This window comes from Gouania willdenowi, chromosome 13 (assembly GCF_900634775.1).
Source record: "Gouania willdenowi chromosome 13, fGouWil2.1, whole genome shotgun sequence".
Taxonomy (NCBI): Eukaryota; Metazoa; Chordata; class Actinopteri; order Blenniiformes; family Gobiesocidae; genus Gouania; species Gouania willdenowi.
The window spans coordinates 4,170,915-4,192,787 of record NC_041056.1 but is presented as its reverse complement, the minus strand read 5'-3'; the positions used below and the strand labels follow the sequence as shown (position 1 = coordinate 4,192,787).

At 36.5% G+C, this 21,873-nt stretch overlaps 1 protein-coding gene and 1 long non-coding RNA gene across 2 annotated transcripts in view; one reads left to right on the top strand and one right to left on the bottom strand.

The window, feature by feature from the left end:
• LOC114474230 (uncharacterized) overlaps nucleotides 1-21,873 on the bottom strand; it is a 45,318-nt gene that overhangs the window by 23,045 nt on the left and 400 nt on the right. Inside the window, exons 2-3 of the long non-coding RNA XR_003675353.1 lie at nucleotides 21,006-21,050; nucleotides 7,529-7,608 (exon numbers count right to left, since the gene is read on the bottom strand). This is a non-coding gene — a long non-coding RNA (uncharacterized LOC114474230). The remainder of the gene's footprint in view (nucleotides 1-7,528; nucleotides 7,609-21,005; nucleotides 21,051-21,873) is intronic.
• lpar6a (lysophosphatidic acid receptor 6a) lies at nucleotides 1,777-4,035 on the top strand. The gene has a single exon (XM_028464377.1). The coding sequence runs from the start codon at nucleotides 2,434-2,436 to the stop codon at nucleotides 3,532-3,534; it is 1,101 nt and encodes a 366-aa protein (XP_028320178.1). The 5' UTR covers nucleotides 1,777-2,433; the 3' UTR covers nucleotides 3,535-4,035.

Sequence of the window (21,873 nt, the reverse complement as noted above, 5' to 3'; positions counted from 1 at the left end):
AAAACGAGCCCAGGTCACAAGTGATAACGTAATGTCCCAGCATTGAACTGATACACAGATAAGTTCATCAATTGCAGCTGATGACCAATCACCAGCAGCTGGTGCTCAGCAGGAGAAAGCTGCTGGGAGGGAGACCAAGTGTTCCTGCCTGCCCTCCAAAATAAAACCCCATCCTGACATTCCAAACGCTCCTCAAAAATAAATAAATAACTACACAAACACCAAACCAGGGTGGGTGGACGGGGGCCTGGAAGCTAGGGGACTCAGGGACGCAAGCCCGGAAGCTAGTGGACTCAGGGACGCTAGCCCGGAAGCTAGGGGACTCAGGAACACAAAACACAAAACACAAAAAGGCAAACCAAGAACGTGAAGTGAAGGTAAACAAGAAGAATGTCCAACAGCAACAACACTTGTTGTAGATCCAGGAATTACTGGCATGAAACCGAGCCCAGGTCACAAGTGATAACGTCGTAATGTCCCAGCATTGAACTGATACACAGATAAGTTCATCCATTGCAGCTGATGACCAATCACCAGCAGCTGGTGCTCAGCAGGCGAAAGCTGCTGGGAGGGAGACCAAGAGTTCCTGCCTGCCCTCCAAAATAAAACCCCATCCTGACAGCTTTGTATATTATTTTATATTTGTAACATTTTGTATATATTATGTTATATTTGTATTATTGCTTTTTTTAATTTTTATTCTATTATACTATTATTCTTTTACTCTGTTTAATATTTAAGGCCTTAACAGTTCATGCACATGATGACAAAAAAACCTTGGATTATGTATTGTACTGTGCAAAATATTAATAAATAAATTAATACGCCTAAAAAAAATACATATATATATATAAAGTTAGCTTTAATCAGTATTTTTTTACATTTTATTACTAAACATTTCAGGCGACCGCACATGGGGTCACAACAAGGTTGAAAAACGCTGTCCTAAGGCATTCTAACTGAATTCAAAATTCTTCTTTGATACTTTATTCTTTTTTAAAAATGAGTAAAATAATGGCCAAAAATGGTGGAAAAGGTGGCGAAACAAGATTGTAAAAACCACAGAAATAAGTAAAAAGTTTCAAATTAAAGTGGACAAAAATTGACAGAAAAAGTGGTAAAAAGGGTTGAATGTAATATTGGCTAAAACGTGGCAGAAATGGGGGGTTGGGGTAATGTAATTTAAAAAGTAGGAACAATTGGTTTAAACTGGCAAATAATGGGCATGAAAAATTGTGATAGTGATTAAATTGGCAAACATAAGCATAAAATATAGGGAAAATAGCTTAAAAGTGACAATAATGGGTCAACATATGAGACAATAGGTGGGAAAAGTGGTTTTTAAGTGCTAAAAAATGTCTTTAAGTTGGAAAAAATGAGCAGAAAAGGCATTGAAATGTCATGGAGAAGTGACAGAAATGGGAGTAATGTAGCAAAAATCCATTAAAAGGAGCAAAAATATGACAAGAAAAAGTGATGAAAATAGGTTAAAATGTGGCAATTTTGTGTAGTTTCAGAAAAAGGGTAAAAATAAGCATAAATGGGCTCCAATTGTTAAAAAAAATATTCTGACCCCAAGGTTGAGAATCCCTGCTCTAAAGGGCCATGAGTTTGACACGTGTTATAAAGGAGGCTTTATCTAAAAATCAAACCCTTGTGATGAATTCCCTTTAAGTCGGGTGTTGTTTGGCTCTTCCTTTAACTGTAAGGCCAGACAAAGGAGTGGGAGGAGATGGGTAGAGGCTGTGGGAGGAGTTACTACAGCTGCTCTGCTTTCCACTCAAAGTACAAAAACTGTGTGAAAGCAGCACAAAGAAGCAGCAGCAGCACAGACTATGTGAGTCTGACAGACTGCTGTGGAAGCGTCGGCTACAAAGGAGAAACAGGGACAGGAGGACCAACATATTGTGACCGTGGGATCAATGCGGTGTGGGAAGGACCTTTGGTGGTTTGTGTTGAGAGGAGACGAACATGTGACAACTTTGCTGCTGTGAGAGGGACAAACACCTGAGAGTGACAACAAAGAGGAACGCTGCCATGAGGACACTGCTCAACCAGACCTGAGTGTGGACATGCCATCTTGTGCTGAGTGGACGGAGTGGGGGGGTGGAGTAAAGCTGAGCCTGGAACTTGTAAGGTTGTAAGGTGACGTGCAGGGGGAAGGGACCACGCTCCAGCCTGACTCTCTGTCCTGTGAAAGAGGGGCTTTTTTTTTACAGCTTCCCCTCCAACCTATCCTACCATGTGGACCAGACTTCTTTCTGTGGTGGGACAGCTGTGCTGGAACGAGACGTTTGTCCTGATGGCCTGAGGGTCTTTCACCACATCCTGCTGCTGGACTCTCCTTTACTTCTCATTCATGGTCCATTGGTTGTTCAGGATAGAGGGTCCTTAGATAACTCAAACCCCTCATCTTTCCACTCCGTGTCTCCCATGATGTACAACACAACCGTCCTGATGGACATCTCCGTCCAGGCATTGCTTGGGAATGCCACAGAGCTGACCAACAATTGCAACAAGAGCGATGGCTTTAAGTACCCCCTGTACAGCACAGTCTTCAGCATCGTCTTTGTCTTCGGACTCATCACCAACATGGTGGCCATTTACATATTCACCTGCTCCCTGAAGCTGAGGAACGAGACCACCACCTACATGATGAACCTGGTGGCGTCGGACCTGCTGTTCGTCTTCACGCTACCGCTGCGAGTCTTTTACTACATCAACATTAACTGGCCCTTCGGAGGGATGCTGTGCCAGGTGTCCGTCTCGCTCTTCTACACCAACATGTACGGCAGCATGCTCTTCCTCACGTGCATCAGCGTGGATCGCTTCCTGGCCATCGTGTACCCTTTCCGCTCCAGGATGCTACGGACTAAGCGCAATGCCAAGCTGGTGTGCGGCGCCGTGTGGGTTCTGGTGCTGTCGGCCAGTCTCCCCACTGGGTTCCTGCTGCAGCCCACCACCAGCGACAAGAAGGCCAACGCAACTTTCTGCTTCGAGAACTTTTCGTCCAAGCAATGGAAGTCGCATCTGTCCAAGGTGGTGATTTTTATAGAGACCGTGGGCTTCCTGATCCCGCTGCTGCTCAACGTGTGCTGTTCAATCATGGTGCTACAGACCCTGCGTCGGCCTCGGACCATCAGTCGAGGGGGGAAGCTTAATAAAACCAAAATCCTACGCATGATTATCGTGCATTTGTTCATATTTTGTTTTTGTTTCATCCCCTACAACGTGAACCTGGTGTTTTACGCTCTGGTTCGCACCAAGACTCTGAAAGGTTGCTTTGTGGAGTCGGTAGTCCGGACCATTTACCCCATAGCCCTTTGCATCGCCGTCTCCAACTGCTGCTTTGATCCCATTATCTACTACTTCACCTCGGAGACTATTCAGAACTCCATCAAGAGGAAGTCCCAGGTTAGCAGTACATATGACGTCAAGTTCTCCGAGGCCCTGCAGTCGGAAACCAGCTCCAGCTTGCAATGCAGCCTGAGGAATCTCAAAGCCAAGGTTTTCCACGGGGAGTCGTCGGTGTGATTTCTTCACTTCCCACCAAACGCAAAAACACATCATGTAAGAAATTCCTGCAGGTCAAAGATTGGGGCCTAGCTAACTGCATTGGCTTTGCAGTGTTACTTCATGACCCTGTGGATTCAATGTTACCGCTTAATCATTTGATGTTTCCTGTGGAATATACTGCAGTTACCCAATGCCACTGACCTGGATGGGAATGTGATTATCACTGAACAGCAGGACTTAAGTGACACACACCTGCACATCTGTACATTTCTGTGGTGAGTTGTGGATTTCTAGGGATCAAATTAAAGATACAGGCTTTTTTAATGTGTATATATATATATATGTGTGTGTGTGTGTATATTATTATTAAAAACAAATGTGTCAGTGGTGCCTTTTACTGTTCCAACGGCATTTCATTGTAGATTTTGGAGTCTTATTTAATTGGCATTAAATGCACTGACGGAGTTCCCCATTCTGCACTCATGCTGTGTCATGAATAAAAGTCATGTATTATTCAAACCAAATGACTCTGGAATGATTTGTTGCTCAAACGATGAAACAGTGACTCGTGGTCAATCAGGACAGAACATGCTGTGGTTTAACTTTGTAAGAGGTAAAAGTAATGGATTACAAGTACTCACATTAGTGGAAATGAGCTGCTTTTATGGGTACTTGTACTTTTTTTGGAGTATGTTTCTAAATCAGTATTTCATTACAAATCTAAACCCAACCGTTACTGAGTAAATTACTACTTTTTTGTTTTAAAATGATCAACGGACATTGAGAAACTATGGAGGTAGATTTGTCTTTATTATTCAATTACAAAAAAAAACATTTCAGTGAAAAAAAAAAAACATTTTCAATCAAATAAAAAAATTATTTGGGTTTCAAAAACATATTTATTTTTGACTGAAAAGTTTTTTGTTTTTTTTATTGAATGATAAAGACACAAATATACCTCCATACAAAACTACAAAAAATGAAACGACAAGATAACAATCAAATCATATCATAGTTGACCAACCAGATTTGGTTATTATGTTGTTAACCACATGGCACTGTTTTATAGTTCATTAATGTAGCTTGAGAATTTATTGAATACATTGGTGTTATTTTATTTTAAAAAATAATTATACTTTTATTTTCTAAAGATGCCGTTTTGGAAAATAAATTAAGTTCCAATTGTGCAAGATTTGGTCTCTTCCTTTTTCCGTTTATACATGAGATGTTTACTGTATGCAAGGGAACCGTGGCGAGATTTATTATCAAAAATAAACGTTAGGGCGGTTGAAAGTAACTAGTAACTTTTGCAATTTCCTATATATTTACTATTTAATTGAGCTGTGATGTAAAGAAAGAGAATTACATGTTGTGTCTGTCTGACGCTTACACTGCAGTGTTTCCTGTGTGGCAACCAGTGGTCACAGCAGGGACGTTTCACTGACAAAAACAAGTTCTTTTTACATAAATAGACAGCTGTGCTATGGGTGTCAAACTCATTTTAATTCAGGGGCCAAATACGGAGTAGTGTGATGTTAAGTGGGCCGCAGATTTTAGGCGGGAAAATGAGCAATTTCAACATAAACATAAACAATTTGAGATTTAAAACGACTGCAGTCATGATAAAGTCATGGGGAAATTGCGATCCTCCAAATATTGTGGAGTTTCATCGAATTTGTATGTTTACATATCTGAGCTGTTACAATTTGAGCCCATTTTTGTTTATTTTTCACCCTTTTTTGCAACTACACTAAACTTGCCATATTTTAACCTATTTTCACCACTTTTTCTGGCCATATTTTTGCTCCTTTTAATGCATTTTGTTATACTTCTCCATCAAATTTCAATGCCTTTTCATTTTCCAGACATTTTCGGCACTTATAAACCCTTTCCACCACTTTTCCCAACCAATATCACATATGTTGACCCATTTTTGTCACTTTTTACACCATATTTCATACTTATTTTTTTTTTTTTTTACAAATTTAACCACATTCCTGTTTTGTCTTGTCCATTATTTGCCAGTTTAAACAAAGTGTTCCTACTTTTTAGGTTACATTAACTCCCCATCCCCCCATTTCTGCCATTTTTAAGCCAGTATTGACTCTTTGAACCCTTTTACCACTTTTTACATCCGTTTTTGGCCACACAGATTTTTTTCTGTGATTTTTAAAATCTCATTTAACCACTAACCCATTTTATTTATGAATAAAACAAGGATTTACATCGTTAAGATGATCATATAGACATTATGGCCCAAATATTACTAACTATCCTGGATAACAGTAGATATTATTCAGATAAATATATAAATGTGGTTATTACAGATTCATAAAACAATAGACCATCACTTTGATCATTTTATGGATGGGTTGAATATCTACTGTGGGCCGAATTGTATGGTCTAAAGGGCCGAATTTGCACCCCCAGGCCTTGAGTTTGACACGGGCAGTTGAGTGTGTATTTTCTTAACCTTCTTGGGAGTTTTTTCATCCTTTATAAGGACACAGTGTCTGAATATCATCATTAACGAGTCTAAGTTTGTTTCTTCAGACGAGAATAGGACAGTCCGTGCAGAGGGGGAGTGAGTTTGGATGCTTAAAAGGAAATATTAGGTTACCATTTTTAGTTAAATTATAATAAAAGTCATATAGCTAATTGACAAAGTGCCATTATCGCACCAGTGATCAGTTGTTACAGATAGAGAATAGAGAGAGAATAGCAGAAAGCACATGGTGCTCCCACTTTATTGACAAAGCCCGAAGGTCACTCAGCGGTGCTTTATTCATGCTCCGCCTTTAACTCCTGGCTTCATGTGATCCAGCTAAGGGCTCTGGTTTAAACACCACAGCTGCTGCTGGGAAAACAATCTCAAACCTCAGAGAAAGCGAGAGAGACGAGTCATTTTGAATCCAGAATGCAACACAAAGGAAAAACAAAAACAAAAAAAAAGAGGCTTTTACTGATTATTTCAGCGTAAACCAGTGCTGTTGTGCATCAGTGTGTGTAAACAGACCAACAGATGTCCCCTGCTGTTGATATGGGGGTCAAAGCTCAACACAGCAACAGTAACGTGATAGAGTAGACATGGGCAACTGGAGGGCCACATGTGGCCCTCAGTCTAATTTATTACACAAAAACACTCAGAAAATTCCCAAAATATCCAAATTGACTCATATAAAACACATTACAGAATAGCTCCAAAGACACACAGTCGACAAAATAACAAGAAAATACAGAAAGTGACCCCGAAAACACACACACTGACAATAAAAAGGCAGAGAATGATAGAAAAATAAACAAAATTACACCATAAACACAAAAAATTACAAAAAATAAATAAAAAACCACATTATGTGACCCTCAGTCCAATGTCCAAAACACACACAACAACCACTTAAACACACAAAATAACAAATGACACAAAATGACAGGAAAATACAGAAAGCCACAACAAAAATACAGAAAGTGACCCCGAAAATGCACAAATTGACAACAAAAATGCAAAAAATGACAGAAAAGTATACAAAATTACACCACAAACTCGAAAAAAAAAAACAAAACAAAAACACAAAGACTCCAACAACACACAAAATGACAAAAAAATTACACACATTGACAACGAAAATGCAGAAAAATATACAAAATTACACCAAATGGCTCCAAAAACACACAAAATGACAAAACATCAAAACCACTAAGACAAAAAGACAAAAGACTTTTTTACCCCTTGTATTAATGCTTAAATTGGTCATTATTCTAAATGTTGACATGAATGTGGATCATGTGACCCTCGTCTGAGACACAATCACATTTTTGTGGCCCCCGCTGTTGTCCCTGTTTAAAAACAGTAAAATACGTACTCTGATGTTTTAATAAATAGGAACCTTTAGACGTCACGTGCAACAGACAGACGTGTGTTCTTCTTTCCCCTTTTTTTTTCATTAGTGTTTTGCTTATAGTCAAACACTTTATTTAGCGCTCGCTAAAGTCTGAAAAAAAAACCAACTACCTTTTTTCTGGATGGGGGTCCCTGATGTGGGCCTGGCAGGCGTCTTTATCTCATCAGCGTGACCTTTTCTTCCCAGCAGGCTACAGGATGACAAAACACAGATGCAGCACCGCTCGTCATCACTAACATTTATATGTACAGTTTTAAGTTCATCACAGATGAAGAAAATGCTTTGTTTCATAATAATAATAATAATAATAATAATAATAATAATAATAATAATAATAATAATAAAACAGGTAGTTTGGTTGATGTGTGAAAATTAAGGTTGTTTTTTTTTAGCTTTTGTGCTTCAAACAGGCTTTGTTAGAGCCTGATATTTAATAATGACACAAATTGTTAGATATGAAAAATGTAATAAAAACCTGAAATAATGTAATAACTAGTAAATAATGTAACAAAAGAGCCCGAAATGTACTTGAAAAATGTAATAAAACAAAATTTGTGTAACAAGGAACAATGCTGAGCCCAAAACAAAAAAACATTTATCCATATACAGTATATATATATATACACACATTTATTTTTCATATATGTATATTTATATGAAGGTAAGGAAAAAATAAGTTACCAAAAATGTCAAGGTTCTCCAAAAGGCTTTAATATATGTCATAATGCAAAAAGTTTTGACATTTTGGGCTCAGCATCTTGTTACATTATTGACCAGTTATTATTATATTTTGGGTTTTATTACATTTGTATTTTTTCCAACAATTCGGTTCATGTTAGATTTTGTGTTGGTTTGGCTGCAAATGTAATTTCTCGATGCTAATCCTAGTGCAAATTAAAGACAAATGTCACAAAATGAAACTCAGAAACAACTTGAAAATGCAATTGTTTTGTTTTAAATAACCTTGCATTTATTTGTAAGGTGTTAACATTATCTTTAAAGAGTCACCAAAACAGCAAAAACAATACATTTTTGCGACCGCGTATTAGGGACACATAAAAAAAGGAAAAATCTGGGAAATATTTCAAGAATAAAGTCATATCTTGATAAAATCATAAGTTTATTAGATTAAAGTTACATTATTTCAAGCTGAAAGTTGTAATATTTCGAGATTATATTGGTAACATTTTGAAAATAGTCATAATTTTATCAGAATAAAGTTGTATCTTAATAAAATCGTAATTTAGATTGAAATTGTAATATTAAAACCATTTAATATAAACACAAAGAAAACAACAACAACAATACAAAAAGCAACAAAATAAAACAATAGCACATTCCGAGGTACAATTCAGGTAATACCCTTCAAAAACAGAAATATTTTGTATACCTTTCATGACAGTCACACATAATATATTTCATTATATTTTCTTAACATCTTTGCTTTAATATTTTTTTTTTATCTAAATGGTGATTTGGATTTGTTGGTTATTTGTTCAGATTGTTCCATAAAATGACTTTGATAGAAACACAACATTCCTTTAGTTTTGTTCCTTTTCAATTATACTTGCTTTCTCTTTTTCAAATCAAATAACTCTGACAACATGTTTGGACAGAGAAAAATGGATTCGCTGAGAGGTATCACACTTAGTGTCGTCTGACAAATCCCACAGAAAACCAAAACAAGTTTGTCTTTAAGCACGTCAGCTTATCGTCTCACTTTTCCCCCTCTGAGATCTTTCCACCAATGAAACGTTAACAGCTGCTTTGAAGTTCTGTCAGTACGCGTCAGCCTGTGAGTCCCGTCTGGGTGAGTCAAGGTGGTCAGTGGGAGTATATTAACCACTCTGGGGTCAACTCGTCAGCCTTTGGATCACATGATGAGGGAAGGGAGGACATGGCAGAAGATGATCAGCAATTTTCCTCGCATGCCTTACAGGAAACTGCTGTTATTAAGCAGGATATGGCTCCATTTAGATATCCGCACTACATTCTCAGAGTCACACCATGCATATCTAATTCCTACTTTAATATTTATGGTAAAACCTGGTAGTTGCAGGGAAAGTTTGTCACCCTCAGTGGGATATAAAGAGGATAGGGTACGCCAGTTTGCGAGCACAAAAACTTTCCATACTGGTAAAGAAAAGGCCATAAAAACAGGGAAACATAAAATCCAGGTATTTTCTTGCATAAATAAAAAGTCTCACTTAATCCAAAAATTAAAAACAATAACATGCAATGGAATGAACTCAAACAGTACCAAAGTAACTGACTAACCAGTGACCATGAGCAGTTCTTATCAATCCCCAGGCAGAGTCATATGACCACAATGTATGTTTTCTTTCTTTCTACTGCATAACGACTGGAAAGAAGCAGACGACAGGAGCCGAATATTAATGAACCCTCGTCCTTTGTTCACTCTGGGTCGTTCCATGTCATTTCAACACATTTACAGGACATCCCACGTATTGTATTAGTTTAAAAGGGCAAATAACAGCCATGAAAGGAGGTTAAAAGTGACAATAATGGGTCAACAACGCAACATTAGGTGGGAAAATATCCTGCTCTTATTGATTTATAGAAATGTTCAGTACTCATCAGTATAACCTCTACTCATTTGAGTTTTACAAACTCCACAATTCTAGATAATTTAAACAATCGGCCCATGCACTTCAGTCTCATAAAATTCTGAATTTTTTTTACAAATTGTTCCGTGATTATTCAATAGGCACACTGTAAATTTTTAGTTTGATCGGATGAATACTTTTTGAGATATGGCCAATTTAGTGAGCTTCCAATATCTCAAAAACTACAGCACATAGGAAACTGAAATGTGGTGTAGTAATACAGCTCCACCTACTTTCTCAGAATAAAAATATCTGCTATACATCCTATCTGGTGCACATGTCAATCCCTCAAATTTGGACAAATCGCATGTCAGGGTTTGGGTCTAGAACATGTTTGGACCTTCAGTAAACAACTTATCATATGCCTCAGCTCCCTGTAATTTGATCAGCTTTGAGCTATGAACATAGACTGTTCACATCACTAATGATTAGTCACATACAGTATATGCATTGGTTCTTGGGTGACAGTCTCTTTAAACTACTTTCATTGGCCCATAACTGCATCTGGGAATGTAAGAAAAAGTCTGATCTCTGTTTTAATTTATGGTAATAAAGATTACTCTTTCTTGGGATATTAAATTCTTCTTCATTTTTATTTTTGACCACAACTTTGAGGTTATTTCACCACTTCCAAATATTGAAAATCCTTTATGTGAGGCTATTGTAGCTTGCCATTTGTTGAAATGACCCTTCAGTTAATGTAGTGTTTGTAAAAACCCAGATTAGTAGTGGTTATACTGGAATGTACTGAGCAACTTTATAAATCAATAAGAGCAGGAAGTTTATTCTCTCATTGTTTTTCCCCCACTGATGATAAGAGAAGTCTTCCCCCTTAGGCAAGTCGTCTTTGACCTGTCAGAGCATGTCGGTGTGGAATTATTAAAGGAGTCAATAAGTCACTGTGTTTATTTGATGCCTGGTGATTCATGGGGGAAATACTGCTCACATGTTCAAACTTTGAGTGGAGTTCTGTAGATGAGTCACAGTAAGGTCAGAACAGAGGAAAGCTGCAGGACGAGCTCTCAGGTAGACGGTAAAAGGTTAGATTCCAGTCAGTCGTAAAAAACCCACAATCTAAATAATGTCAGTTTTTCCCCCTAATGTGGCGTGCAGGGTTGGGGTCAATTAAAGCTGCAAGCAGCGATGAACGGGCCCTCGCAACCACACGCATATCGGGAAGTGGCGCACGTTGCGGTGTGTTGCATGTCAGGGTGTGGCAGTGTTGAGACGTAGCTGACCATTTTCAAGGATTATATCACAAACTTTCCTGCAATGTTCTGTGCAAATATGTCAATGATTTTATTTTACCAATAGTAGGCGCTATGATTATGAATGAGGGTTGGGTTAAACCATAACTCATTTTTTTGGCATACAAATTAAAGCTGCTATAATTAATTAGCATCTACTTAGCTCTACAAACTAATAACTTCCATAAGCGTAGCACATCATCCAAGTGAACAGGCTGCTAAGAGGAATATTTTAATCTATAAACATTCAACTTTATTGTCAAGATTGTTTTATAACACAACCAAATAAACATGTATGTTTAAATTAATAATATGAATGTATGAAGTACTTTAACAGTGCAGTGTTGGATGCAAGACGTATCTCTCTATAAAAGCAAGGAATCTGTCTGTCTGTGATGATGTCATCATTGTAGAGAGTGATGATGTCCTAATTTTTCACAGAGATGTCATCATCAGTTCCCCCAAAATATTACATTTTTCGCTAGTCCTATATAGCGTTCAAATTTTCACAAGTTTTTGTTTACGCCCTCAAAAATGCGATCATTTTTTGTAAGAAGAATAATATTAAAAAAAAAAGAGGTGCATACCCATCGTTGTAATTACAATTACGTCTTCAATTATCCATGTTCAATTACAACTGAATTATGATTACAGTGACCGGTATTTTTTCCAATTACAATTATTGTTTTCCCCTTGAAAGTCAATTACATTCTCAATTACTAAAGTTCAATTACAATGAATCACAATTACTGATCCTTTAATAAATAAACCCATAAAACGTAATCTTTTTTTGTGTTAGCTTTCTGTTAGCATCTCTTATGATAACGGATCAATTTTGACCCATGTCTTAAATCACCCAAAAAAAACCTTATCGATCATCCAATGTATTTTCCAGCTATTGATTACCTTGTTGGGCTTCCTAATCTATTAAAATATTGGTATTAATAATTTCTGGTGTCGGTACACCCCTCGATTTCAATTATTTTGAAATGTTAAGTGGGAAAAGTTGATATGAAACATCTTTTAATAATTATTAACTATGTATCTGTAAGCCATAGAACTGTAAAATGATTCACCCAGTTTGGGTTTAATTAAATTGTAAATGACAGTTTTTGTAGAATTTCCATGAAATTCCATAGACGTTTCCATAGAACTGCAAAGTTTATTATCTAAACACAATTACATTTCAATTATTATTTCAATAGCAACAGATTTTTTTCAATTACGCAATTCAAATTATAATTGACCGCAACCGTGGTGGCGTGCAACCCAAAAAACTAATATGGATGCAGAAGAAGGAGAAGTCTTTTTTTATTGATGAAATATGAAAGAAGCATGTAAATCGAGCTGATAGCTGTGATAAGTCGAATAGGTGTAAAATAAACAAGTTTGGATGAACCAAGGACAGGCCGGCGGAACGTCTCCGCTCCAAATAGCAAGTACCACGTTTACGAGAATTCAGTCAAATGACTCGGTTCTACCGAGTAAAAAAAGGTCTCCGAGAGGCTCTTGACATTCGCTCATAGAATATCCACGTGAAATTACAGCCCAATTCAACGAGCATTAACGGAGGCGTAGTCATTCGAAAAATGGCACATACGGAGTAATGGGCCCATTCATATATCGGTATGTGTCAATGATTCGGTACCACCAACTGTCACAATATTTGACTCGCAAATAAATGAGAAATCGACTTTTGTTTTTTTTTTTTCGTTTGGGTCCCCAAATTGAACATCGGGCTCCGAGAGTCAATGCGTACACATCCATAAATTATACCTACCAAATTTCAGCCCGATAGGGTCCCGAATCACAGGAGGAGTAGCAATTTTAACTAGTGTACACAACAACAAGAAAAACCAGAAGAACAACAGCCTGGCCTAATAAAGGTAGTTGAAATCGCTCCAAGTTTATTTATGGAAAATCCCATCAGTTGCAGCAGCTGCTTGTTGCTTTTCCAGTGTGGGTATGATAATATATCATATAATGATATATCATATAATGAATATATCAGCAGCAAAAACGTACTAAAGTGAACCATGGGAGGTTGAGTCAGTGACTCACAGCCTGGTACACGTGAGCTGGTAAAGCTTAGCCGTCCTTCACTTGCTAAACGTGTTAAAACCTGGCTCTTCTGGTGACTTTTACACACACACACACACACACACACACGCCTGCTCCTTTTCATTGCTTCATGTTTGCATTTGAACTTGAATCACGCTGTAGCGTTACTGTCTGTCTGCCAGCTCCTGTCAGGAGGTGTGAAATGAGCCAAGAACTGGCCCTCCTTTTTATCTGGAATAGAATCTGCTTTTTTGATCTGCTCTAGACTTCAGGTTGTGTAATCTCACTGGACTAAACCTCGCAGAAATGACTGATGAGTAGCTGGGTCTTCAACGCATTAATTATAGTTAATTAATTACAGAAAAATAACCAATACCGCAATTAATCTAATTTATTTTTTTTTCTGTCCAAACAGCGTGGAACCGTTCTCATTGCACGTGTTTGCAGTATACCCATAATACTGATGCACAGACTACAACAGAAGAAACGGGAGAACCAGAGGAGAAATCGTTGCTGTGCTTCATGGGAATTCATTTTACTTTTAAAAAAAACAACACCGGAGTTGTGTGCAAATTGTCCGAGAAAGTTTGCCGATTACCAGAGCTCTTCTAGCCTCCGCTACCACCTTAATGCTAAACATGTAGCAGCTAGCACGGACAGCTAGCATTGACACTCAGACAGTGCTGCAACTGCAACATGCTCCGAGCAGACAGTGTATGTCCATGGGTGACAAATGAACAAAGTCAGTGGATAAACGATTGTAGTGGACAGTCGACCACTCTCAGTGGTAGAGGATGTGGGCGGGGCTAAAAGCTAAGCGACAGATAGCATCGGCTGACCCAATTTATCAACTGCTATACAGAAAGACTATTTTAAATTAAATTCATCAGCTTCATCATGTGCTCTGTTTATTTCATGCCACAGATATTCTAACTATTTGTTTTATAAAGTTTACAAAAAAATACAGAAAAAAACATAAATATAGCTTATTTAAGTTTAAGTTTGTGCTTAGTGAACAATGCAATCATAATATTTGTATTCATATTACACATTATATTAGCACTCAGTGATGGAAATAATAAACACTATTTAGCTGTTTAAGCTCATTTATTGTTTTCATTGGTTCAGTCCTATAGCAAATTCCATTTAAATTGGAAAAATGTTGTTTCTCATGTCAAATATTATGTGATTAATTTAGATTAAATAATTACAAAGTATCTCATTAATTAAATAATGTTCTAAATAAGTACCACCACTAACTGATTTTATTTTTGTTTTTGAACGGAGTACGGTATACTACTACTATTACTACAAGGAAACTCATTTCCTCAGATTTTATTTTTTTATGAGAAAAGAGCTTGTGTGTTTCTTGAAGTAAAATGAGTCCATGGTCCAGGTATAGAGGAAAAGATGAGGTACGATGGAAGCAGGATTCATCAGACCTGGTTTTAGCTGACTGGTGAATCCATTGCTTTGTGGATTTTTTCTATTATTACCTTGTGTTAGAATTGTGCTCTTTTACACAAAGGTTTACTGATAGAAAAACGGACTCCTCCGCTCCACCTGTGACAGCTTATGAGCTCACGGACTGATCTCCAACTATCAGGTTTTACAGGGCGTTCACTGGAGCTCAGGCGAGGCTTTACTGATCCTCAGGCTCTGCTGATACCGCAGCAGCAGCTCATAAACAAATGGCCGTAGCGCACTCCCTGGCACAGCCGCACATTAAGGCTGACTCCAGCAGGTCAGGCCCTGAGGTCGGCCTGTTCCTCACATGGAATTTATCTCCAAACCCTCAGACCAAACAACACTTTCCCTCCTTAAGTCAGCACAATCCAGTCTGCAGAATATATCCCAGTTATAGGGTTCCATGTTTGTGTTAAAGCCATAGTTCTAACTTGGACTCAGATTGCAATCATTACACGACACACGCAACACAGAAAAGAGACTTCACACAATCAGAGGAATGATTTTAAACTTGTCTAGTATTAGTTCAATAAAATCCAGTGATTGTATTTCAAAGAAAAGGTGTTTTATTTAGAACTCTGAACTGACAACGTCCTCAAAGTTGCAGACGGCAGGAAAAGTAGACGTGAGGTGTACCAGTGTGAACTGCCAATTTTGATTCAGTTCTAATCATAGTTTTGTTTGTTTACGAAAATACATTTAGTTTTAGTCAAAATGTAGTCATCAGGACTATTTCAGTTATAAACAAATGACGCAACGTCAAGTCACGTCACGCGACCTCCCTTCAAGTGACGTGACTCGTGCGATTCCAGCGACTTGATCATGCGATCTGCGAAGTTGAAAATGATGAACTTTTAAAAGCAACTTTGAGTGACTCTGTGTCACAACATCCAATAGGCAATGAGTAGGGATGTAACGATTCACTCAACTCCCGATACGATTCGATTCACGATACGATTCTCTCACGATTTATTTTACAAAATGGGACTGTAGAAATGATGACTGAAAAATATTCCATCAGTTTTTTGGGGAAAAAAAAACTAGAAAATACTATACTATTTTCCTTTTATTTTTCATTGTCAAAAGAATCCCTTGATAAACTATTCAAAACAATGCAATTTAATTAAAAATAAATCTTGAATGAAATAAATAAAGGAAAAATACAAATGAAGAAGAAGCTTATTGATTTAAATTCTGGTTCTATAGTAAACAATGCAAAACTGCATAATAGTATTTTTTCTTTTTAAAAGTGCAACTGAAAATATATTTTGTGCCTTAACAATTGGACTTTAAAACAAACAAAAAAAAAAAAACAGTCTGCACTGTATATACATCAGATATTTGTTTGGACCAGAAGAGGGCGCTGGTAACTCAGTGGTCGGTTGGCATGCAGATATTCTTGCAGTGAAGAAGAGATGCTATGCACTAGCAGACAGAGCTAATAGAAAAACATGAGTTTTACAGATATTCACGTAATATTACAGATATTCTTTCGGTGCTAAAGGGGTAAGGAATCGTTTATGAACATGTTTAAGAGTAGAAGGCGACCAGAAAGAAAGTTGTAGCAGATGCGGTCCACCGCCAGCATCGATGTGAACCGTGATACCGATGAATCGATTTTTAACTGCCTTGCGATTAATCGATACATCACTAGCAATGAGTATTTAAACTTTACAGTTTGACCAACATTCCATTCGTCATCATTGAGGAGGCGGGATTTATGGCTGCAGAGTGCTTTAACCACTCCAGGATCCGTCAATGTGAATGCACCCTAAAATAGTGAATAAGTTAAGTTCCTCATTGTAAGAAGTCAAAAAAGATGTTGCACTACAGTGCAAACTGAACCAAGAAGAATGCTTTGTCTGATGTTGAATAGAATGAAATGTTTTTCCCTGTGAACATCTCTTTTACACGTAGAACCCAACAATGCTGTGAACTCGGCGCTCTTTCCTGCACATGGTATTTCCTGGTGGTCAGTGAACTCTTGCAGCTGACACGAACGGTTCAGGAATGCTTTCAGAAGCACAATAACACATTTTAGGTGTTGACTTGGCCTCCGAGTTTCAATCCAACCGAGCATCTGCGAAACAAGCACAACAGAGGAGTTGAATCCACGGAGGTCTCAACTCACTACTTACGGGATTTCGAAGCATCTGCTGCTGATCTGCGAGTCTTTAGAGGTTTAGAGTTCATTCCTCAACAGTGCAGAGCTGTTTTAATAGTCCGAGGGGCTCCTGTTAGTCCACTGCTTAAAAGCGTTATATTTTATTTATCCATCGCTCAGCTGTCCGTTTTTCTTTTATTAAATATTAATTAAATTGTCACAAAAATAATGTGAAACAGGCATGTTTGATTAAGACGTTCTGGAATATTGTGAATCCAGCTAAAAATATGACCCAAAAAAAGCATAAAATATGTATTTAAATTATCTTTATAGGAGTAACTATATTAACAGTGAAATAAAAAAAAAAGTATTAAAAACATAAATAACTTACAAATATCTGCAAACAATATGTGTAACCTCAATATAAGATGCAAAAAAATGATTTTTTTTTGGGGGGGGGGGGGTAATCACAATAAAATGCATAATCTGGATCAAATTAGGATGAAACTCTGTGGGTAATTGAGGAACCAAGTACTTTTTATGTATTCCTGCTAAAGGACAAACAAACAAATAAAACAAAAAACGCCAGTTAAAATATTACTTTTTTGGCTGAAGTAAAAGAGAAAAAGAAAAAAGCATATTTGAAAATTAGATTTGAAATTCAGCTAAAACAATAACCAAAAAAACGATCAGCAGACACCTCTGAGGAAGACTGGCAGTTAATAGACAAAAATTGTCTGGGGATTAAAGTAATTTCCTGAAAAAAAGTTGTCTGAATTAAATTAAAAAAAAACCTATACCGATAACCAAAAAAATAAAACTTATAAAAGCATGTATTTAAATTATCTGTATAGCAGTAACTATAACAACTACAACAACAACAGTAAACACAAATAAATAGTGAAACATAATGTAAATAATATGTTGAACCTCATAATAACATGTAAGCAACCCAACTCTAACTAATTTTTTTTGGGGAAAAAAATCACGCTAAAATGCACAATCTGGATTCCATTATGAAACTCTGAAGTATTTAAGGAACAAAATAATTTTGATGTTCAAACTAAAAACAACAACAACAAACACACAAGTTAAAATATGACTTATTAGACAAAAGTAAAAATGAGAAAAAGGCGGATATTGGTCCTGGAATAATTTGAAATCTAGCTAAAACTATAACCAAAAAACGATCAGTAGACGCCTCTGAGGAAGACTGGCAGTTGACAGTCGAAACATGTCAGGAGATCACAGTAAATTTCCTGAAAAAAAGTTGTCTGAACCAAAAATTATCTGTATAGCAATAACTATAATAACAGTATAAAAGTATTAAAAAAAAACATACAAAAAATAGTGAAACATATGTAAACAATGTGTGTAACCTCATAATGACATGTAAGCAACCCAACTCTAAGTAATTACACTAACTTTTCCAATCAATTCAAGTCAATTACTACTTTATTATTCCTCACTAAAAATAGCATTAACTGTACTTTATTATTAAACACACTCTTCTCTGATGTTGTTCTGTGACTCAGAGGAACAATGGCCACACCTCATAAAGCTTCATCCAGTCCAAATTTAACAGTCCCTGACCCCATTTATTCCAGTTCCAGAACAAAACCCTGCCCAACCGCACGCCAGTCCCTCCATTGTCTGTGCACGGCAGCTCAACGCTGGCAGCAGACAATGGAGGGTCACTGTAAAAGGTCTGTGATGATCATAATAACAATGACAGCTCCCATATTTATAGCTGCAGAGAGAGTCCTAACTGTAGCGACTAGGAGTGCTTTGTTATGAACAGGAAGAGCAGCTCCCAGGGAAGAATAAACACAACCACCACCACCACTCCTCCTCCTCCTCCTCAGTGAGTCACCGTGCCAGCTTTTATGGTCGACATGGATTCCAGAGTGAGGCAAATGTGAGCCCAAAACTCAATTAGAGCAGAGAAATGTTTGGAAGCCAGAACACACACGAGTATTGTTCATGCTGATTTGCTCTCAATGAGAAACGCGAGGGTTTAAAAAAAAAAAAAAAAATGTCTGTCTAAGCATCAGTAGCCAGACAGAGATCAGTGGGTCATCGTACATCTGTAGAGCTCTTCCTGAGTGAAACCGAAAAGCTTGTAAAAAAAAAAAAAAAACAGGCCACGAAAACAAGGACGAGACAAAAAGAGGGAAAGAGGTGAGTGAGGATAACAGTGGGGGTGATGACAGCTAGCAGAGGGCCAGGGTGTGAGCGCATCACAATCTACCAATGACACCATATGAAAGGTTCAATAAGAGAGGATGTTACTGCACTGTGTGCTATCAGGTCCCCAGGGAGAGTGTGAAAGATACTTAGTCTTAGTTAGCGGGGGGAGGAGGGTTTCCCAGCTTCATTTGAAAAATTATTAATATAATGTGCATATTATTAGGCTTTACATGATCAGGATTTTTGGACCCATCACCTATCACTGATCAATCAGTGAGTTTAAAAACATAACATGCACTGCTCGCACTTGAAAACCCTCAACCTGACATTTGAAAAATCCTAAAAATATTAACGGTCACGAAAAATTATTACATTGATTCAATAATACCAGCAACACACAAAAACGACAACAAAAACGCAAAAGACAAGAGAAAAATATACTGATTAATGAAAAAAAACAGACAACAAAATACGCAAAATAGCACCAAAAACACTCAAACTTAGACAGAAAAATACTTTCAAGTACCTGCAACACACAAAACCACAATTGGGACACACTAAATGAGAGAAAAACACACAAAATACATAAAAAATATCATACAAAACGACATAAGAAACACCAAAACACACACACTGAGAAAGAATAATTTAAATAATACCAACAACACACAAAAATACAAAAAAGAGAAAAATATGCTGAATAAAAAAAATAAATAAAAAACAAATTAACAACAACAAAATACACAAAATGACACAAAAAATGATGATAGAAATTATCTTAATTAGAATATGAACTGAAAATACAAAGGTCAGACTTTGTCCCACAACAGGAGGGAGATGATCGTAAATAATAAAAAAAACATAACCCTCGGCCTGACATTTGAAAAATCTTCAACATATTAACTGTCACGATAAATAATGTAATTGATTTATTGTGACCAACTTAAGCACTTCAGGGATTTTATAGTTGGAAATGGTTCATCCATTACATTTATTATACCGGCAGGGGAATAAAACATGATTAATTATGATTACTCACCTGTTTATGCATAAAATTTTATTATGTAGTATTTACTGTGACAAACACAAAGATAAAAAATGTTGCCACTAATCCAGAGACCTGAGTGAATGTCACCTTACAGAGAGGTATCAATGTTCCACCTCCTTTCCTTCTTTAAAATCAGTCCACGACAAAGTTTTTTCAAAATCCTCAAAAATGTTGAAAAAAAAAAAAAAAACTAAAAACGACCGACCAGAATTTTTTTTCATTACCGAGAATCACCAATGTTCTGGTGTAGGAATGGTTAGTGGGTGTTGCATTAAAAGACCTATACCACTCTATACACACACAGACAAACTGATCCGATCGTATGAATTCAGGTTGGGTTTTTCCTTCGATACGACCTCCTGACACAGATTCATAGAAAACCAAACGGTGCTATGTTTCTATACCTAAACGCATCCTTGTTGTGACTGTGAGGGAGTGGATAATCTGAGCAGCTCCACATGTGACACGGGTGATTAAACACAAAATACAACCATTAAAGTAACGTAGACACACTTAGAAGAAGACACATTTATGGCCTTTGAGATAGAGCAGACATGCAGCATTACATCCTTCCTGTTCCTGCAGGAGGAAGCGCTGGTCATCTGCTTATGTGGCTCTATGTTATATAGGCAGCGTTGCGCATGTTAAGTTACTGATTATTTAAATTAAAAAGTAATTAGTAGGAGTGTAACAATTCAATTTACCAACGATTCCATTTAACGATGCGTTGTTGCCGATTCGATTCAAGGGCGATATTGGTTCATTGAGAATGATTCAGTGACTTGAAATCGATTCAGTAACTTTTTAGACTAAATAATTATTCAACCAGTTTGAAATAAATACCTGGATACTGGACAGGTGAGCTTTCATAGATTCCTGATGTTTCATCTGTAAATTAATTAAGGACATAAACAAACATGTAATATATTCACATTTCATTTGAATAAAGTCCAACCAACACCCAAGTTTAAATTAATCTGCTTTTTTTTTTTTTTGGAGAGAAAAATACTTTATTGCATTAATTAACAAACAAAATGTCATTTTCACAGACAACTGTCATCAAAAGTACAAGTACACAACCTTTTTTTATATATAAAAAAAGACCATATATATATATATATATATATATATATATATATATATATATATATATATATATATATATATATATTGTCACACGCATCTTTTGATGTAATTGTGTAGTCTATTTTCAGAGTAACTTGTATTCATTTTTTGCAAGTTATCTCTAATCTTTAATGTGTTTTTTTTTCATCATCTAAAGTAAAACGTAAAAATAACAAAATATTAATATGAAGAGAAAAAAAAATGAACAGCAACCAAGCACTGGTCTATGGAAGCCCAAAAGAGTCATAATTAAATAAATTAAAACAACATTTTAAATTTGAAATAAATACCATTTTAATAAATAATGGACAAATATATAATATGGCCATTAAATTGTAGTATTTAATATTATTATGAAATACGTTTTATTATTCTTAAATATCTATTTGCACAATTGTCTTTTTTTATATCACAATGTCCTTTTTAATTCATTGAAATAAAAAAAGACCTTATTTACCCTATTTAACAATTTAATGGCCATATTATATATTTTTCTATTTATCAAAATGGTATTTATTTCAAAATGTTGTTTTTATTTATTTAATTATGACTCTTTTGGGCTTCCATACTGTTCAGGTTAAATGAG